Below are 16,940 nucleotides of genomic sequence, written 5' to 3' on the forward strand. Positions count from 1 at the left end.
TGCCGCGCTTGCAGCGAACTTCCCGCCTTGCCATCGGTGCGCCCCGGTGCCCGTTCACTTCGCGCTGGGAACTTGGGGTGTTTGCTGAATTCTGGATGATGTTCCTGCTGTGCTGGTCTGCGGGTAGCTGAGCCGGGAAGGAAGAATGCGGGTCTATCTAATGCTCTTCTGCCTTATTTGCTGCACCGCGAACGGGCAAGTAGTGTATTCCATCGCTGAGGAAACAGAGCGTGGAGTGTCTGTTGGGAACATTGCAAAGGATTTCAGAATAGATGCAGCTACACTTTTACCTCGGAAATTTCGCATGATCGCCAGTTCAAGTAAGCAATATTTTAATATAAATGCCAGCACGGGAGCTTTGACTGTTAGTGAGTCCATAGACAGAGAGCAGCTTTGTGAATTAAAGTCTCCCTGTCTTCTGAATTATGAACTCGTGTTAGAAAACCCTCTAGAGCTTTATAGGTTGGAATTTAAAGTCTTGGACATAAATGACAACTCCCCCAGCTTTTCCTTAAGTGAATATCATGTAAACGTGCCTGAGTTCCTGTCACCCGGGGCACGGTTTACACTCCCCAATGCCCAAGATCTTGATGAAGGTACCAACAGTGTCCAGAATTACACGCTGAGCCCTGATGAATATTTCCATTTGGAAATGCAGACACGCGGGGATGGGAGTAAATATCCTGAATTGGTGCTGAAGAAAGCCTTAGACAGGGAGCAGCAAGCCATTCACAGGCTTGTCCTTACAGCCAAAGACGGTGGGAATCCTCCAAAGTCTGGTGATGTCCCAGTCATTGTGACAGTGCTGGATACCAATGACAATGCACCAGAATTTGAGCACTCAGTCTACAGAGCGAGTATATTGGAAAACTCCCCCAGCGGCACTTTGGTAGCCCAAGTGCGTGCCACAGACTTAGATGAAGGTCCAAATGGAGAAATCAGGTATTCCTTTAGCAATACTACTTCTGCTGATCTACAGCGAATGTTCTTAATTCACCCACACACTGGGGAGGTGACAGTCAATGGCATTTTAGCTGTTCAGAGACCTCTCCTTGAGATGCTTATTGAAGCAAGGGATAATGGGGCATTTGGCATGTTCAGCACAGCTAAGCTGCTGGTGGAGATCACTGATGTGAACAATCATGGCCCAGAGATAACAGTTACATCCCTTTCCAATCCCATTCCTGAGGATGCTGTTCCTGGCACAGTCATAGCTCTGTTGAGTATTTTGGATAAGGACCCTGGGGAGAATGGGAAAGTAACCTGCCAGATCCCTGAAAACCTTCCCTTCAAGTTAAAGCCTTCCCTTGAAAACTACTACAGCCTGGTCACCAGTGGGCTTCTGGATCGAGAGCTGATCAGTGGATACAACATCACCATCACTGCCGTGGACTTGGGCTCTCCACCCATCACCACTCAGAAGACCCTTTGGGTGCAGATTTCTGATGTGAATGATAACCCCCCTGTCTTCAGTGCTGACACATTTGATGTGTTTGTGGAGGAGAACAATCCACTTGGTGCTTTTCTCTACCAGGTCTCAGCATCTGACCCTGATATGGGTGAGAATGGACAAGTCTCTTATGTACTCAGGAATTCCACAGTTGCAGGCAGTGCCCTGGCCAGCTTTTTGTCTGTGAGCTTGGCCAACGGGAGCATCTATGCAAAACATGCCTTTGACTTTGAGCAGCTTAGGAGCTTCTATTTTCAAGTGGAAGCCAAGGACAGTGGGTCACCACCCTTGAGTGCTGCCATAACTGTGAATGTTTACATCTCAGACCAGAATGACAATGCCCCAGCCATTCTGTACCCCACCAGCCACAATGGTTCAATAGCAGTGGAAGTTGTGCCCCGCCTGGCTGATGAGGACTACTTGGTGACCAAAGTGGTAGCAGATGATGAAGACAATGCGCAGAATGCCTGGCTTTCCTATCACATTGCCCACTCCTCTGACTCCACCCTGTTCCACTTGGCACCACACTCTGGTGAGCTGCGCACCACACGCTCTTTGCGGTCCACCGACTTTCTCAAGCACAAGGTGGTTGTGGTGGTGCGGGATCATGGAGATCCACCACTCTCCTCTACTGTGACTGTGGGCATCCTGCTGGCTGACACCCTGCCCCAGGCACTGCCAGATTTTGATGACAATGGGGAGCCACCACCACTGCTCAATGCTACAAACGTCTACTTGATTGTTTCCCTTACCTGTGTCTCCTTCATCTTTGCAGCATTCCTCTTCTTTCTTGCTGTTGTGCGGCTGTGCCACTGCCAGACTTGCTGCTGCACTGGCTGCTGCCGCCCAGCTGATGAGTATGAAAAGTATTGCTATAGCATACGCATGCTTCCTAGTTCACATCTCCCACCAGATGTGTTGGAGGTCACTGGTGTGGGTAAACTGACTCATACTTATCTGTACAGGGCATCTGTGGGTCTTGGGCTTAGTAACGGCAGCATCCCAAATGGTGATGCTGGGAACATTCCCAGTGGTTCAAGGTTACAAGTACCAGGACCCTGCATCCAAGTGCAGAAGGTCCAAAGTGATCGGTTGAGTGCTGTCCTCATGGTAAGTACTTCTTCCTTTCCCCTTTTTTCTCCCAGGCATGTGGCCTTGCCGTCTACACTGGGTTGCTGTCAGTGCAGAAGAAGGTACTGAGGGTATTTGCAGGAGAGCAAGTGTCATTTCATGGCACATGGAAGAAACTTCAGTTCTTCTTACAAATTCCCTAAAGCCAAGGTGTCTTTGTGTGAAGTATGGTCATTGGATGACAAAAGAGATCTTTTTGCCCCACAAACATTCAGACATAACTGAAGGTAAAGAAGATGTAAGTGAAAACTAAATAACCTTGCAAGCTGAGCCATTGTCTTCAGATAGCTATGTAGGGGCATGAAAAAAGTCCATGCTAGTTTCTAATTTATGTGTTCTTCTGATCTACACTGTATGGAGCCTGTGATTCCTGATATTTTTTCATTGAGGGGTGAGTAGTTTGCTGAGCCAGGATGCTGATTTTCAATGCCCAATGGTAGAATAGCAGGAATTCAGTACCCAGCACCTCTTTAGAACATGTAGTGTTCATCTCCTTTCCCAAGCAATCCATAAGTTTTGTATATCTAAAAAAATTCTCTTGTGAGCCTCTGGTTTCTTCTCAGTAATGTGATGGGTGACTTTGCAGGAGAAAATATCTTTCTTTGATTACAGTGTAGGGCTACAAGGTGGGATATGTCTGCAGGTCTGATCTGTTGGGTGTTGCTGCGTTACTTGTCCAAGATTCAGTTTTCTTGTATGCAAAAGAATACCGATTGCATTTTTAGTAGGTGCTGTGAGTTGTCTTTATATTGTGAAGTTTTAAGATGTTTTGCCTGCAGACTGTCAAATTTTCTTGGTGTGTGACAGCAGCTAACCACTGTTGGCACTGTCCAGGCCAGTACTCTGTGGCAAGAGCTACTCCAAATGTTTATAAGGAAAATGTAAGAACCCATGTTTAGACAGACGAGGTGTAATCTGCTTTGTGAGGTTGTTTTTATCTTAGTTTGCAGTTATTAGAGGTTGTCCTAAATCTGTAACCATTGTTTATTTTCATTTTTTAAATTATTATTGTATCTTTAAATACATGTAAATGGCCAGCCTCTTTCTGAACCCTGATGTAAGGGTAGGTTCAGCAACTTCTTTGGGTGTTCAAATACGTACTCAGATATATAGCATTTCCTTTTATAACTCTTGAATTTCCAAGTAGTGATTTTTAGTAAGCTTTCCCTTGTTAAAGGAAGGGTTCCTGATCTGCTTTTAACTATGCAATTGATTTATCTTGCTTTCTTTCATTTATCTGTTGGCACTGTGAAATAGGTTTGTGGGTTGCGGGTTTTTGGTTTTGGTTGTTTCCCCTCTCCTTCACAAAATGAGTGAATACTTTTTCCACATAAATCCTACTGACAAGGAGAGATCTTTTCTCAAATGTTTATGATTTGATTTATTCATAATGGTTTACGTAGTGTTTAATCAAAGTCATAATCAGTTTTATATTCTGTTCTCTATAGTGGCAGAGGGTTGTACATCCTGGATCTGTCATTATGCAAAGGGATGTGTGTGGAGTAACTAAATTTGAAGAAACAGAAGCATCAGAGTCTTTCAGTGAGAAATTATAGCATCCAGGAAAATAGCAGTTGGCAGTATGTAAAGAGGAATTTGTACCTAATGCATTAGTGTACTTTTGGGAATATCATTGATTATTCTGAGGATCTGAAAAAAGGCTGAGTTAGGGTATGTGTAATGAGAAGTTAAAAACCTTTTTGGCAATCTGTTAACTCTGGAGGTGTCTGCAAGAACCGTGATAGTGTCTTGGGGGGTGTATCCTGGACTGGAGATTAGTTAGTAATTGCAAAACTTTAATATAAAATATCAATTTAATATAAACAAAAAGTCTGGCACAACTAATTTCCATGTTCCTACTGAGCGAGATCTTGAAATTCAGGTTACAAACACATTAATGGACTGAATAATAATTAAAATGCAAAAATATCCCTGCTTTCTGTAATGAGAACACCCAAAATGTATCTTGTCGCATCTTGCTGTATTTTGGTCACTCAGGTGAATTTTTAACCTTGAAATATGAGATGAGATAGGACTTTTGATAATGGGCAAAATAAATCACAGGTGTCATCTTTGGCAATTTTATTTCTTTAGCTGCTAATATGCAGAAATGGGTAACCAAAAATGTGACATATGTGGAAAGCCTAAAGGCTCTGCATGAATTGAGCTGAGTAGGGGAGCAGAGGCAGAGACTGTGAAAACGCATCTACCCTGAGAAACAAAATTATACCAGTTATTATTAATTTGATGCTGATGATTCACATGGCTAGTATACTGCTAAATCAACACACGTGTGTACATGTGTATATATACCATTTGCATATTTCTAGCAAAATTTTCAAGTTATTAAAATGGCATTAGTATTCAAATAATGAGGAGTAGGCAGAAGCTGCTGGTTTTGCACTTTTATGTCTGTACATGCTTTAGATTCAACAAGATTTAAAATAAAGTATAATTATGTTAGAGATGCTTGGAAAATAGTTTCCAGTCATCTGAGGTGAGAAAGAGAACTGTCGCTTGTTCTTGAAAACTGTTCCTTCGTCCAAATCCCTGTGGACTTAAATGTGATTGCTGTGCAGAAAGATCACGTCACTTTATTAGTAATATTTTTACTCATTTTATGTTAAAATCAGAGTTATAATTTTTCAGTGTTTACCCATAGGAATTTCAGTAAAAAAAATAAGTTTGGATGTTGACTAAGTTTTGTCTTTAGGTGCTTTCAGACTGACTCATTTGAAATTAAAAATACAAACTTAAGTGACCCTTGGAACTTCTGACCAGGGTTCATTGTGTTCCTCTCTAAGAATATAAATGCAACAAAAATAAAGCATCAAGTATTTAAAAAGCACTAGGACCACCCCCATAGTTATAATTCAAGACACTGGAAATTACTCCAAAATTACACTTTTAACAGAACTTAAATATGGAAGTTCTTCACTGTGAGGGTGGTGAGACCCTGGCACAGATTGGCCAGAGAAGTGGCGAATGCTCCATCCCTGGCAGTGTTCAAGGCCAGGCTGGACAGAACCTTGGGTGACACAGTCTAGTGTGAGGTGTCCCTGCCCACGGCAGGGGGTTTGGAACTAGATGATCTTAAGGTCCTTTCCAAGCCTAACTATTCTATGATCTCTGATTGTTTTTAACAATCTGATTATTTTTTAACTGGGAGGAGATTGCAGTTTTTAGTACCTCAAAGATAAAAAAGAAGTTTACATATATATAAAGTTAATTGAAATTCCAGAAATTAAATTTATTTTCAAAATCTAGGTTAACTTTAGCTACTGAATTAAATGATAGCCTTGAATGATTTTTTACATATGCAGACACACAAGACCTTTTTGTGCTTTTACATCTTCCATTTAGGGTAGAGCTAAAAATAGTTATGTATGGCCATAATAGCAGTATAGTAAACTGTAATTGTATCTCAGTATGTTACTATGTCTTTCTGTAATGTAGCATAAGTGACAGCTAAGTGAATAGCATGTTACAGTGCTCTGCTACTGTGCTTTATTAGAGGCAAAGACGCTAGTAGGGTTACTAAAGTAAGCAGTAGTTCACTAAGTATTTCTGGGGTTACAGTGCTGAGTATTTCTAGGGTCATGATGTGGCCATGGATTGTTACAGTTCTTTCATTTGCTTGTGCTGTCCATTGTGCTACACAAAAGGCCTTTAAGATATTTCTACATTCAGAGTGTAGTGACCTCTCTGTGACTTGACATTCAATATTAGGTTACATCCAAAAATAGACACAAACCTAGCAATAGAGAGTATTTCTTGCTAAACTGTAATAGAAGTGGAATAATATTGCACAATGTGACATGCTTTTTCAGTGGCAAAAATGGATGCACTTGCATTCAATCTGGGCTGAACTGCTGCAGGCTAGCCATCAGTGTCTTACTCACACAAGTAAGGACCAGCCCTCCCTGTGTCTTGTTCTGATGAGAGCATGCCCCCTAACACAGCCAATGTAACGGTGAAACACCTTCCCAATTTTTTCTCTCTGCTGGTAACAACCTGCCTAGGACCAGGAGTCTTATGCCTACATGGTAAGAATTGTTGCGTAGGCAGATTTCTTGGCTACAGAAGTTATTCTTGGGGTCAGGTCAAAAAAATCCTAGAAGGAGTGATCAAAATAAATTCAGCAAGGAAAACTGCTGTAGATTTCCCTCTTTCTGACCACTCCAATTACCTTTTGCAAAGAAGGATGAAGCTCCAGTGTTCAACAGAAGAACACTGTGTCTGGGAAAAATTCCAAATGCCTGGGTTGAAACTTTGCTTGTCTGATGTCTGCCTTGGAGTAGTATTTTTAGAGGTAGTGGAAGGGAAAGTTACAGAGGAGTAGCTTGAGACAAAAGGCTTGAGGGGATGTGAAGAGTAATGTGGCTGTATTTGGAGATGCGTAAGGCAGTGATGGGTAGGATGAAATTGGATGGTGACCTGGGCTGAGGAAGGGTAGATGTGAGTAGTAATTCTTGTATGAAAGCATAGAACAAGAAAACACAATTTGGGTAAAGTCCAGTCCTTTCTTATATCACTCTTCATTTTATCTTAAATCTTCAAATTCAAAGATTCAAATTCTCTTTGTAAAAATATCAATTTTAATTTCAAAATTTATTAGGTTGTGCCCATTATTCCTATTGGAAAGTTAATCCTCTAAGGCTTTGAAATCCTCTTCTGGCATTTGCTCTTGTGCCAGCAATGTCCCTTTAGAATACATAGTTCTTTTCCCTCTTTAGGACTTTTTCTTCCTCATAGTTTAGAGAGCGACTACATCTTCTCTTGGTCTATCTCTTTCAGTCTTTTTTCTGCAGTCACATCTACACTTGTCTGATCAGGCTAATATCCCTTCTGTGCATCTGTTAGTTGTGGATATGTATTTCTTGCAAAAATATTAACAGAATTATATATAATATTCCAGTCAAAGAGCCTCCTACGCAGTGATAGGAATGCTTCACTGACCAGGGGATAGAGAATACTTCTTGGGATGGCAGTTACTTTCTCCATAGTTGCAATACATTGATCAGTCATGTAAGCATTACTGCAGAACTCCTTTGGGATAGAGGTGGATGAGGGAAGGTTGGTTCCCAAGATGGTGGTTCTGCCTAACTTCACCCACCCATCCACCCATCTCAACGTTTGAACCTTAGATCTTAAAAAGTCATAGCCACCTGCTGAGAGAAACTCATCCTGTTAATCTTAGTTAGACATGAGAGTTTAGACAGTCTAAAAGCACTGCTGAGAGTAGACACACAATTTTAAAATAACCAAAACTAGTTGATACAAATACTACCTTATGGGAGACTGTAGTCTGGGTAATTGGACATCATCCATTTCTGTGACAAGTGTGAAGTTGTTCCAGCAGTGAGTGATGTCATATGGTTGTCTTCCTCAGCTGTTGTTAGAATAGCCCAACTTCTCATGCCACTCTTAAACTTTTCAATGTAGTGCTGTACTGAATGTTTTACTGAAATGAGAATACATGAGATGAATGTGTTTTCAGTGAAGAGAATTGAAGACCAGTCTAGCAAATAGTTGTCTTTGATAGATCTATGAGAATTTTCCTTCCTTTTCAGTGTACTTTCATTTCTCATTTATTCCTGCAATTTTTTTTTATCTAAACGGGCAGGATAGTGGGCTTGTGGTCACACAGGCTGGATTTTACCAACCTAAATTACTGGCACTGCAGTTGCTTCTGTCCAACCTGATTATTCTACTCCAGTCTTGACTGGTTTATCTTTAAAAACAAAACAAACCCTCCTCAATCCTACACTTTCATTTGTCAGTTCTTTTAAGAATCTGTGATGGAAATCAGGTAGTGGGGATTTGAGGATGCTGAACTCCCAGCATTTTAATTCTGCCTTGGTGAAAGCAATTTCCATTCCTTCAGAGTAATTTGTCACGTAGTCAACATCATACTCAAGATATTGAAAATAGAGGAAAATATAGATATATTGTCATAAGATGAGATGATGTCTCAAGGGGATGACTGGTCAAATGTGTGCCATGTTTATGTACTATTGGTTTCTGCATTGTCTCTATTCTGTTGGAGAGAGGCTCCTGGATTTCTAGTATGGCCCCATATAACTTCACTCATGCTGTGTATTTTGAGGACTACAGCGGGCTTGTTTCAGTGTAACAAAAGGAATTCTGCCAAGAATGTGACTTTCTGTGGACTGTTTAAAGTCACAATTGATCAAAAGAATAGCAACTAAGTCCAACACCAGAACTGAAAAGGGAGTGGAAAAGGGAATTAAGATATTCAGTTCAGATTTGTAAGGCAAAGAAAAGGGCAGGGCAACAGCTTAAAGATTTGATGTTATCAGAGGCATTTGGAGAATAAAAGCAAATTTGATAAATACGGCATGTGGAAATTAAATATCAGGTAAATAAGGTACATTAAGAAATAAATCAGAGGTCAGTAGTTTCTAGTCCTTGAGCAGTCTTTCTAAAGAAAATTTACACATTTTTGTTCATTGGTTTCTTTCTTCTCTAAAGGAATGGTTTTTATATTTTGATCTGTTAGTTCTTCCATCTCCCCCTGGGCTTGTCCTAGCCTGGTGGGTCCTGACACCGCGTTTAGTGGCTTTAAATTTCTTTCTTATTCTGTACAAGCTGCCTTGTCAAACGTCTTTGCATGACTGGTCTGCAAAAATCAAACTTTATGATGTTCATTCACAAAAGCTGAGGCAGTTGGTTCAAAAAGTTCTGTGCTGTTGTTCCTCAACCTTTTACAATTCCCTTGTAGGGAACAGAAGCTGAGCAAGGAAGTTTTACAGCTGAATGGTCTCTTCATCTTTTGAACTACATAGCTGTTTGTGGTTTGTCTTGGGAGTTTATTTTAGATAGCTGTTAGGACAGTTTTTAGCAAGTTGGTACTCTGTGAGAGGATGATCTATCGATAAGATCTGTGGTGCCAAGGAATTTCTATCTGAAACATCATACTCCATAGACTTTGAGAGTTTGGAGGGATTTTTTGTATGTACTTCAGGGAATCCTTTTAGGCCAGAAACATCTCCTCACATCTCCCCCGCAAAAAAAAAAAACCAAAACCAAAATAACAACCTAAACTTTCAATTGCATGTTTTCTCAGGGAGACCTTTTCTGTGTTTTTCATTTTCACTTGTTTCAAGATACCAGAGATACCAAGAACTCAGAAGATCTGGCATTTGGCTAGGCCTGAAAGAACTGCAGAATTCTAGGAGGGCATTTTTTAGTAGAAAATGGGAAATTTGGGAATACTGATAAACTCCAGTGAAAGCACTGCTCAGAGTAGTTGATGACTTGAACATTCAGTGACTAAATCTTGTAAAAGGGCATGGGGGTTGCAGAGAGCACACTAATGCTAAAGGTGCTGAAACAGGACTGAATTTATATTGTAAAAACCAACAAACCCTGCAACAGTGCAGGCTGAGGTGTTTGGGGCTTTTCTTTGTGTGTGTGTTCTTGGATTTGTAGCCAGAATCCCATTCTTCCTGTACTCTTCACACACCCAGTCCTTAAAAAAGGAAAACAAAAGACTAGCCAAATTTATTTAAATAATCATAGTTCTGCTATGTCAGCCTGCTGTTTATCTCCAATAGACTTACATAATAAGAACATTTGTAATATTTCAGGAATCATTAAAATGTGATGTTGTGAACCTATTTTTTTCTGTTGACTCGTTTTTCTCCCTTGTAGAATCTTAGTCTCATGGAGAATGGCCAATATCAATTCTGTTGTCAATATATGTATATTCCTTTATTCCTTCAAGTGATTCCTTCACTTGTTTGGGGCTTTTTGTTATTGTGTTTTGTTTTGTTTTTTTTATATTGATGTTTGATGTGTTTTGGGGGAGGAGGGAGGTGGGTGGGTTTTTTTGCTTCAGCAATCATGAATACCCTGAAGATAACTGAACTCTAAAGCTATTTGTTTTCAATATAACATTGTTAGGAAGGAAACCTGGTGGAAAAAGGAAGTGATTTCTTCCTTCCAGTCAGAGGAGATAAAACTGGCACCTTCTCTCACGATTTTTGGGCTGGTGAAGTAAAATCACCCTAGCCAATGACTTGTCTAATCTGAGTTGCCAGCTGGAATACGTTCAAAGGATTTTGGGTTGTTGGTTTAGGACTGCTATTTGCCCTTTCATCTTTGTTTTAATCTTCTTATATATTTGTCTGGGGATTAGAATTAGGAAGTTCCTGTCTTCTCTTTTACAACGTCATGCTTCTCTATAAGGCATTCAATCTCTAATGCATCTAACCTTATTTGAAACACTGCAAAAAAACCCAAAACAAACCTGAGCTAATGCAGCACATGGAAAGATGCCAGTATGATCATGGTCAGAATCTAGCTGTGGAATACATATCTGCACTGAAGAATATTATCATTCTGGAGCTCTTAATGTGGTGAGTCTCTTTACTATCTCAGTGTTATGCTTCATGAAAAAGCTGTTCTTCATTCAAGCTGCTCAAAGAGGACCCAGATAGTTTTTGATAAAATCTGAATTGAACCATCAAGCCCTTGAGCTGTAAGTCACCATTGTATGAATTAATAGTTCATCACTAAGTTTTATGTTGTTTGTATTATCATCTAGGATATGGGGCCAATGTTCTTCAATGTAGGTAATTTAGGTTCCTGGAAAACTTGGAAAACAGTCAATGTTAGTTAAACTTGATAGGAAAAATACAAACAAGCCAAACAATCAACCAAAAACCACCCACCCCACTCCCCAAAAAAACCCCTCACAAAACCAAAGAAACCCAACCCAAAATAAAACGCAGAACGCCTGGACAGGGGAATTAGCAGTAGTTTTCCACTACATAATGGACATCGCAGTGACAGACAGAGAGGAAACTGTTACAAAGTGTAACAAGGAAAGTTGCAACCCAGGGCAGGACCCACACAGGTGTTGGGATCTCCATCCTCAAGTACTCAAAACTTGACTGCACAGAAGTCCTGAGAACCTAATCCACCTGTCAGTTTAGCCTTCCTCCCTTGAGTGGGAGGTTGAAGTAGAGACCTGCTGAGGTCCTTTCCAAGCTTTTTTTTTTTTTCCCCCTGTGATTCTTTGAAATGTGGGCAAATGTAAATGTTTAACGATTGTTCTAACCTTTCCAAAAATGAAATGCTTCATTCTGTTTTCAGGAGTTGTACTGAAGTTTTTACAGGGGCCCTGAAACTACTGTATATTTCCCAATAGATTCTCAAATCCCTCTGTGAAAGATACAAAAATCGCACCAAAACATCTGGATTCCTTCCTTGTCAGATGCACAGGTGGTGGCATCCCCTGCTGTGGATCCTAATGTTGGGTTGTACCCAGCTGTCTCCAGCTGTAACTACAGTAATGATCCTACCCAAGTAACACAAGTTTAGGAAGCTCTGCTTTGCCACACAAGCATGAGATTGAAACCACACATGCCTAACTTTGGGGATAATTTTGGCATCTGAAACCAGTTTAGTGCTTTTAATTGTAGTCTTGAGTTCTCTTCTGAAATAATCTTTTTCTGCAATAGAATATCTATTTTCTTTTTCTAGAAAGCATTTTTGCTAATAATTCATCTTCTACAGGAAACCTAGATCTTACCTTTATCCTCAGCTACATATAACTAAGAAAACATCTCTCTCTCTCCCCTTATAAAATGAGAGGTCCTAGGTAAAACAGTATAAATGATGAGCCTGGTGACAGAGTGAAAACAGCTTGCTGGTTATGTGCACTCAGGGTTCTAGGATAAGTGTAAACAGGAAAGAAGGGAGATACTCCATGGTTGTAGTGTCCTGATTTAGTAGGAAGCTGTGGCTTTACTGCAGCTATTAGTTTGTGGTATACTATGTAAGAATCTGTAGGTCATATATTACCTTTTTGCAAGGAGATCTTACTCTACTTTCTGCTGTGAAATTCCCAGGTCCTGTTGCTCTGTCTCGAACCTGTTGGTAACTCTAGTCCTCCAGCAAATTTGATGAAAGGATTATACACAATCATTGTAGTCTGGTTCACTGTTTGACAGAAGCAATGATGACTGTCATTAGGAAGTTGATTAAAGGAAATGTCAGGTTTCATACATGATACATACTGAATTATTTCATCTGCTACATATTTGATTTGAAAGGAATATGTTAAAGAAGCAGACAAATTAGTGGAGTAGAGGTACCTGCCACATTAAAAATACCAGTAAGATGAAAGAATAAAAGAACAGACATGCTGTTTTATTTTGTTTTTCTAGTGCACTTAGATTAAGTATCTTTCTGATTTAATGTAAAATTCAGTTTACTGGAAATCATTATTAATACTTCAAAATTAGCCTAGGCCTATGCCTGTGCTATATCACTGATACCATCTGAGAACTAACTACTTGTGATGGTGGCAACTGCAGCGATCCTTCCAAACTGAAGTCCCGTAAGGAGGTTTTGTTCTCTTTTCCTTCTGCCAGATAGCAAGAAGGTTTTTGGAATAATTCATAAATCTTTCCTTTAAAATATGAAATGATAATGCCATCCATAAATTTCCTTTGTAATAACCTTTAGAATGCTTACTTATCTAGTCGCAGTCAAGATTAAAATAAATTTTATCAGAATTTATTTATTCATTGTGCTTTTAGCAGTTTTGTGGTCAGTAGTACAAATTATATATGGGGGAAGAAACAAACATGCAGCCATACTTCACCACGCTTCATAGCCTTATTATACCTCTGTCGTGGTTCAAGCCCAGCCGGCAACTTGGAACCACGCAGCCGCTCGCTCACTCCCCCCCTTTTCCTTCCTCCCCCCGCTCCCGGAGGGATGGGGAGGAGAATCGGAGGAATGTAACTCCCACGAGTTGAGATAACAGCTCTCCAGTAACTAAGGTATAATACAAACCACTACTGCTACCAATAATAATGGTAAGAGGAATAACAAGGGAAAAGGACACAACCGCTCACCACCCGCAGACCGATACCCAGCCCGACCCGAGCAGCGATCTGGGCCTTCCGGGTGACTCCCCCCAGTTTATATACTGGTCATGACGTGCTGTGGTATGGAATACCCCTTTGGCCAGTTTGGGTCAGGTGTCCTGCCTCTGCTTCCTCCTGGCTTCCCCTCCTCTCTGGCAAAGCATGAGACTGAGAAAGTCCTTGGTCAGAGTAAACATTACTGAGCAACAACTAAAAACATCGGTGTTATCAGCATTGTTCCCAGACTGAAAGTCAAAAACACAGCACTGCACCAGCTACTAAGAAGGAGAAAAAATGACTGCTGTAGCTGAACCCAGGACAACCTCCCTCCCAGGGAATTATTACCTGAGAGTACACTATTGTAAGACTCATGGAGAAATTTAACTTTTACACTATATCTAGTATTCAAGATTAGACAGCTTGCAGATTTTCAGGACTACCATTGCTGCTATTCTGCCAGTAGAGAGGGGAGGTGGTCCTTTGTTTAATGAGATAGCTCTTACTTCTGGACTTGGAGGAGTTTTGAATTCCATCCAATGGCAGCTCAAAACATTGAAATAGCCAAAGATACCTTTAAATGTCTCTACTCCCTCCTACTGATTCTGTAGAATAGATAACACGTTAGAATAGAAGTAGCAGAAGAATGTTGTTGCAAGAGCTGTAATTTTGTTGTGTGTGGCTTTTTATTTGGTTGGTGGTTTTTTCCCTGAAAACATTGCCAAATTTTTTCTCATTTGTAAAAAAAATAAAACCCAAACAAAACACAAACGAAACCCGCAAAAAACCCTCAAACCTCACATATTGACACTAGATAAATCATTGTCTTGGCATAGCCTTTTTCATGTGCACCCTGGAAAATCTCTATAACTTGTGGCCATTTAAAACACATTGAAAATCCCAAACAAATGTAGATTACATTATCTCATAATATATTTTATCTTTATTCCAAGGGCTTCCAGCCACCTCCACAAAGGACTATCCTTTTTATCAGCCTCGATGCTGTACAGTTAGACTGTTCCAAGTGTATGTTTGGCTGCTGCTAATGCTCAAGCCCAGTTTGCTTCCAATCAAGCTGGGAGAATTTCATGTATAAAAGCATTCTTCCTGAAAGACACTTTTTATTTACTATTATAAATAGTGTTGAGTCACTTACTACATTAAAAATGCATGACATTATTAATTGTTCAGAAAAAAATGTTTTTCAAAATAGAGAGAAACTGGGTGGTATATATATTACTGTATATAGTAGCACCTTGTGTTCAAACTGAATTTGCTTATAAAGTGCTTATATGGGGGATAATATGTTGTTTAAACCAAAAGATAGATTAATGTGCCACCTAAAGAGAACTGCCACCTCAGTCATTGGTGGAAGGAAATTCTAGCACTGTGAGCAACTTTCAAATTATTCATTTTTTCTGTTTCATGAAAGCAATTGCAATTGCTTATCTTGCTTCTATATTTCCAGCTCTATCCATTATTGAATGACTGAAAACATTTCAGTGTTACAGGCTGTGTTCATTCCACTGCTTACTATAAAACTGGTCTGAAACTATTCAGTATAAAACCCCTTTAGTCTCTCAGGGTGATGGTATGTGTGAGCCAGGGGTTGCCTGTTAGACAAGTTCCACTGAACAGTCTGGTCAGTCCTCAGATTGAGGGTAGTGAAAAATGTTCTTTTTGCTATAATAAAAATATGTCTGATCTTTCCTTTAAAAGTCTTGCTGAAGTATATTTTGGAGAAAGGACTTGATATCTGTTATGAAGTGGGCTTTGTGTCATGTTTCATAGCCATTAAGATCTGTTAAGGTTGGCTGAGTTACAAGCTTTTGAGAAATTCTTGCTCACTGTACTTCGTAGATACTTGCAAAGGCTGGAAAGCTCAGCTCCAAGTCTTGCCAGCATCGAGCCCTGCTTCAGCCAAGGCTTGTCAGGACCTTCCTTTAATTGTGGTTGTATGATTGTGGCCCAGACAAAAGCTGGGACTGGTGCTCAGAACAGGAAGGCTGAAAGCAAAAAAACCCAAACCTAATGTCCAGCAAGAAACGGGGTGCAGGGAGGATCTCTAATTTCAGTGGAGAAGGTGTAGAAACGCATTGCACAGGTGGAAACCAAGTGATCCCATGAGCAGAGCAGTGAACTGCGCTTTGGAGACAGACGGGATGTATTCTTGGTTCTCCTGCATGGTCTTGACATGTCCTTTTGCTGTTGTGAGTCATTTTCCAACTGTAAATTTATGCCAGTTGTGCTGACTTTGTGAAGTACTTTGGGATGTTCCAAAGTGAAGTACTAAATATAAGCTAAGCGTTGGTGTATATTGCGTGTTTCAGGGAAGATGGATGAGAACTGGCAGGAGGAAGAGAGAAAGCTGGGAGGTACCTTGGAGATACCAACAAAGAAACTGCTGAAGAGAGCAAAGAAAGATGCGGAACAGGTGGAAAAAATAAAATTGACACATAGGAATCCAAATCCCGTAAGAAGTTACACTATAAGTTTCATCAAATCAAAGTAGTATGTGTATTTGGAAAGCTGTTGTGTGTGTATATATATATGTAGTCATCTTATGGAGTGGAAGGAAGAAGGCTTTATGAAGATTTCATTGTCTGACCACACTAGTGTGAACTTTAGAAGAAGGGCTGTTTATTTGGACATCAGTGAAGAACATCACGTGCCACATAGGAAAATATTGGAGAAGCTAGAGCTGATGATGATTAACAGAGAAATAAATAACTGGCTTTAAATTCCAGAGACTTGTACTAGAGGAAAAACTATCCAGAAGGATTTTTCTGAAGCAGATTATTATGAAAGTTCACAACAGAACAAGTAAAAGTATGGTTTGTTCAATACAGAAATACAAAAGATGCAGTTGCTATAGAGGAAGGCTGGTATGTCATAGAGGAAGGAGTACACAGTCTGGAGGATTCAAGTGAAATGTGGAAGGGTATGTGGAAGGAGAGTGTCTGCTCCTTTAAAGGTAGCTGGTCAAAGGAACCATAACAAAAACATACAGAGGCAAACTTGACTGACAAATAAGGGAGGCAGTGATAAGAACAGATCTGGTCAGTAACTCTAATTGGTAAAGAGATGTGGAGTATAAGAATGTTTTTTTTCCATTATGATTATGTGACTAACAACCTTGCCAGATTGGGATGATAAGGAAAAGATGAAAGGCAAGAATACGGAGGCATAAAACCTGACCATTCGGCATAACAAAGGTAATAACAGAAACAAATCTAGTCAGTCCCATTAACTGATGGGCTATCAAGAAACTGCAGACAAACTGCGCCTTTGTAACTGGTGACGAGGTAAACCTGAGGTCCTAGTAGCACTGGTTTGAGGGGCTATAGCAGTACTTGAGGGATCCATGAATGTGCCATCCCAGAAAGCTGTGAATCCAGAAAGTGCTGTGTGTATGTGCATGCACTTTCACAAGTGCCCTCCTGTCTGCCAGCTGA

At 40.2% G+C, this 16,940-nt stretch overlaps 1 protein-coding gene across 1 annotated transcript; it reads left to right on the forward strand.

Moving 5' to 3' along the window:
* Positions 1-91: 91 nt before the first annotated feature.
* Positions 92-15,958, forward strand: PCDHAC1 (protocadherin alpha subfamily C, 1; the record flags this gene model as incomplete). Its single annotated transcript, XM_010016666.1, is given in 4 exon segments — positions 92-2,560; positions 3,509-3,530; positions 4,815-4,850; positions 15,816-15,958. Coding segments are annotated over 4 exon segments (2,670 nt in total), but the record flags the coding sequence as incomplete, so codon positions are not given.
* Between the last annotated feature and the right edge of the window lie 982 nt (positions 15,959-16,940).

Source organism: Nestor notabilis, unplaced genomic scaffold, assembly GCF_000696875.1.
Source record: "Nestor notabilis isolate BGI_N333 unplaced genomic scaffold, ASM69687v1 scaffold36226, whole genome shotgun sequence".
NCBI lineage: Eukaryota > Metazoa > Chordata > Aves > Psittaciformes > Psittacidae > Nestor > Nestor notabilis.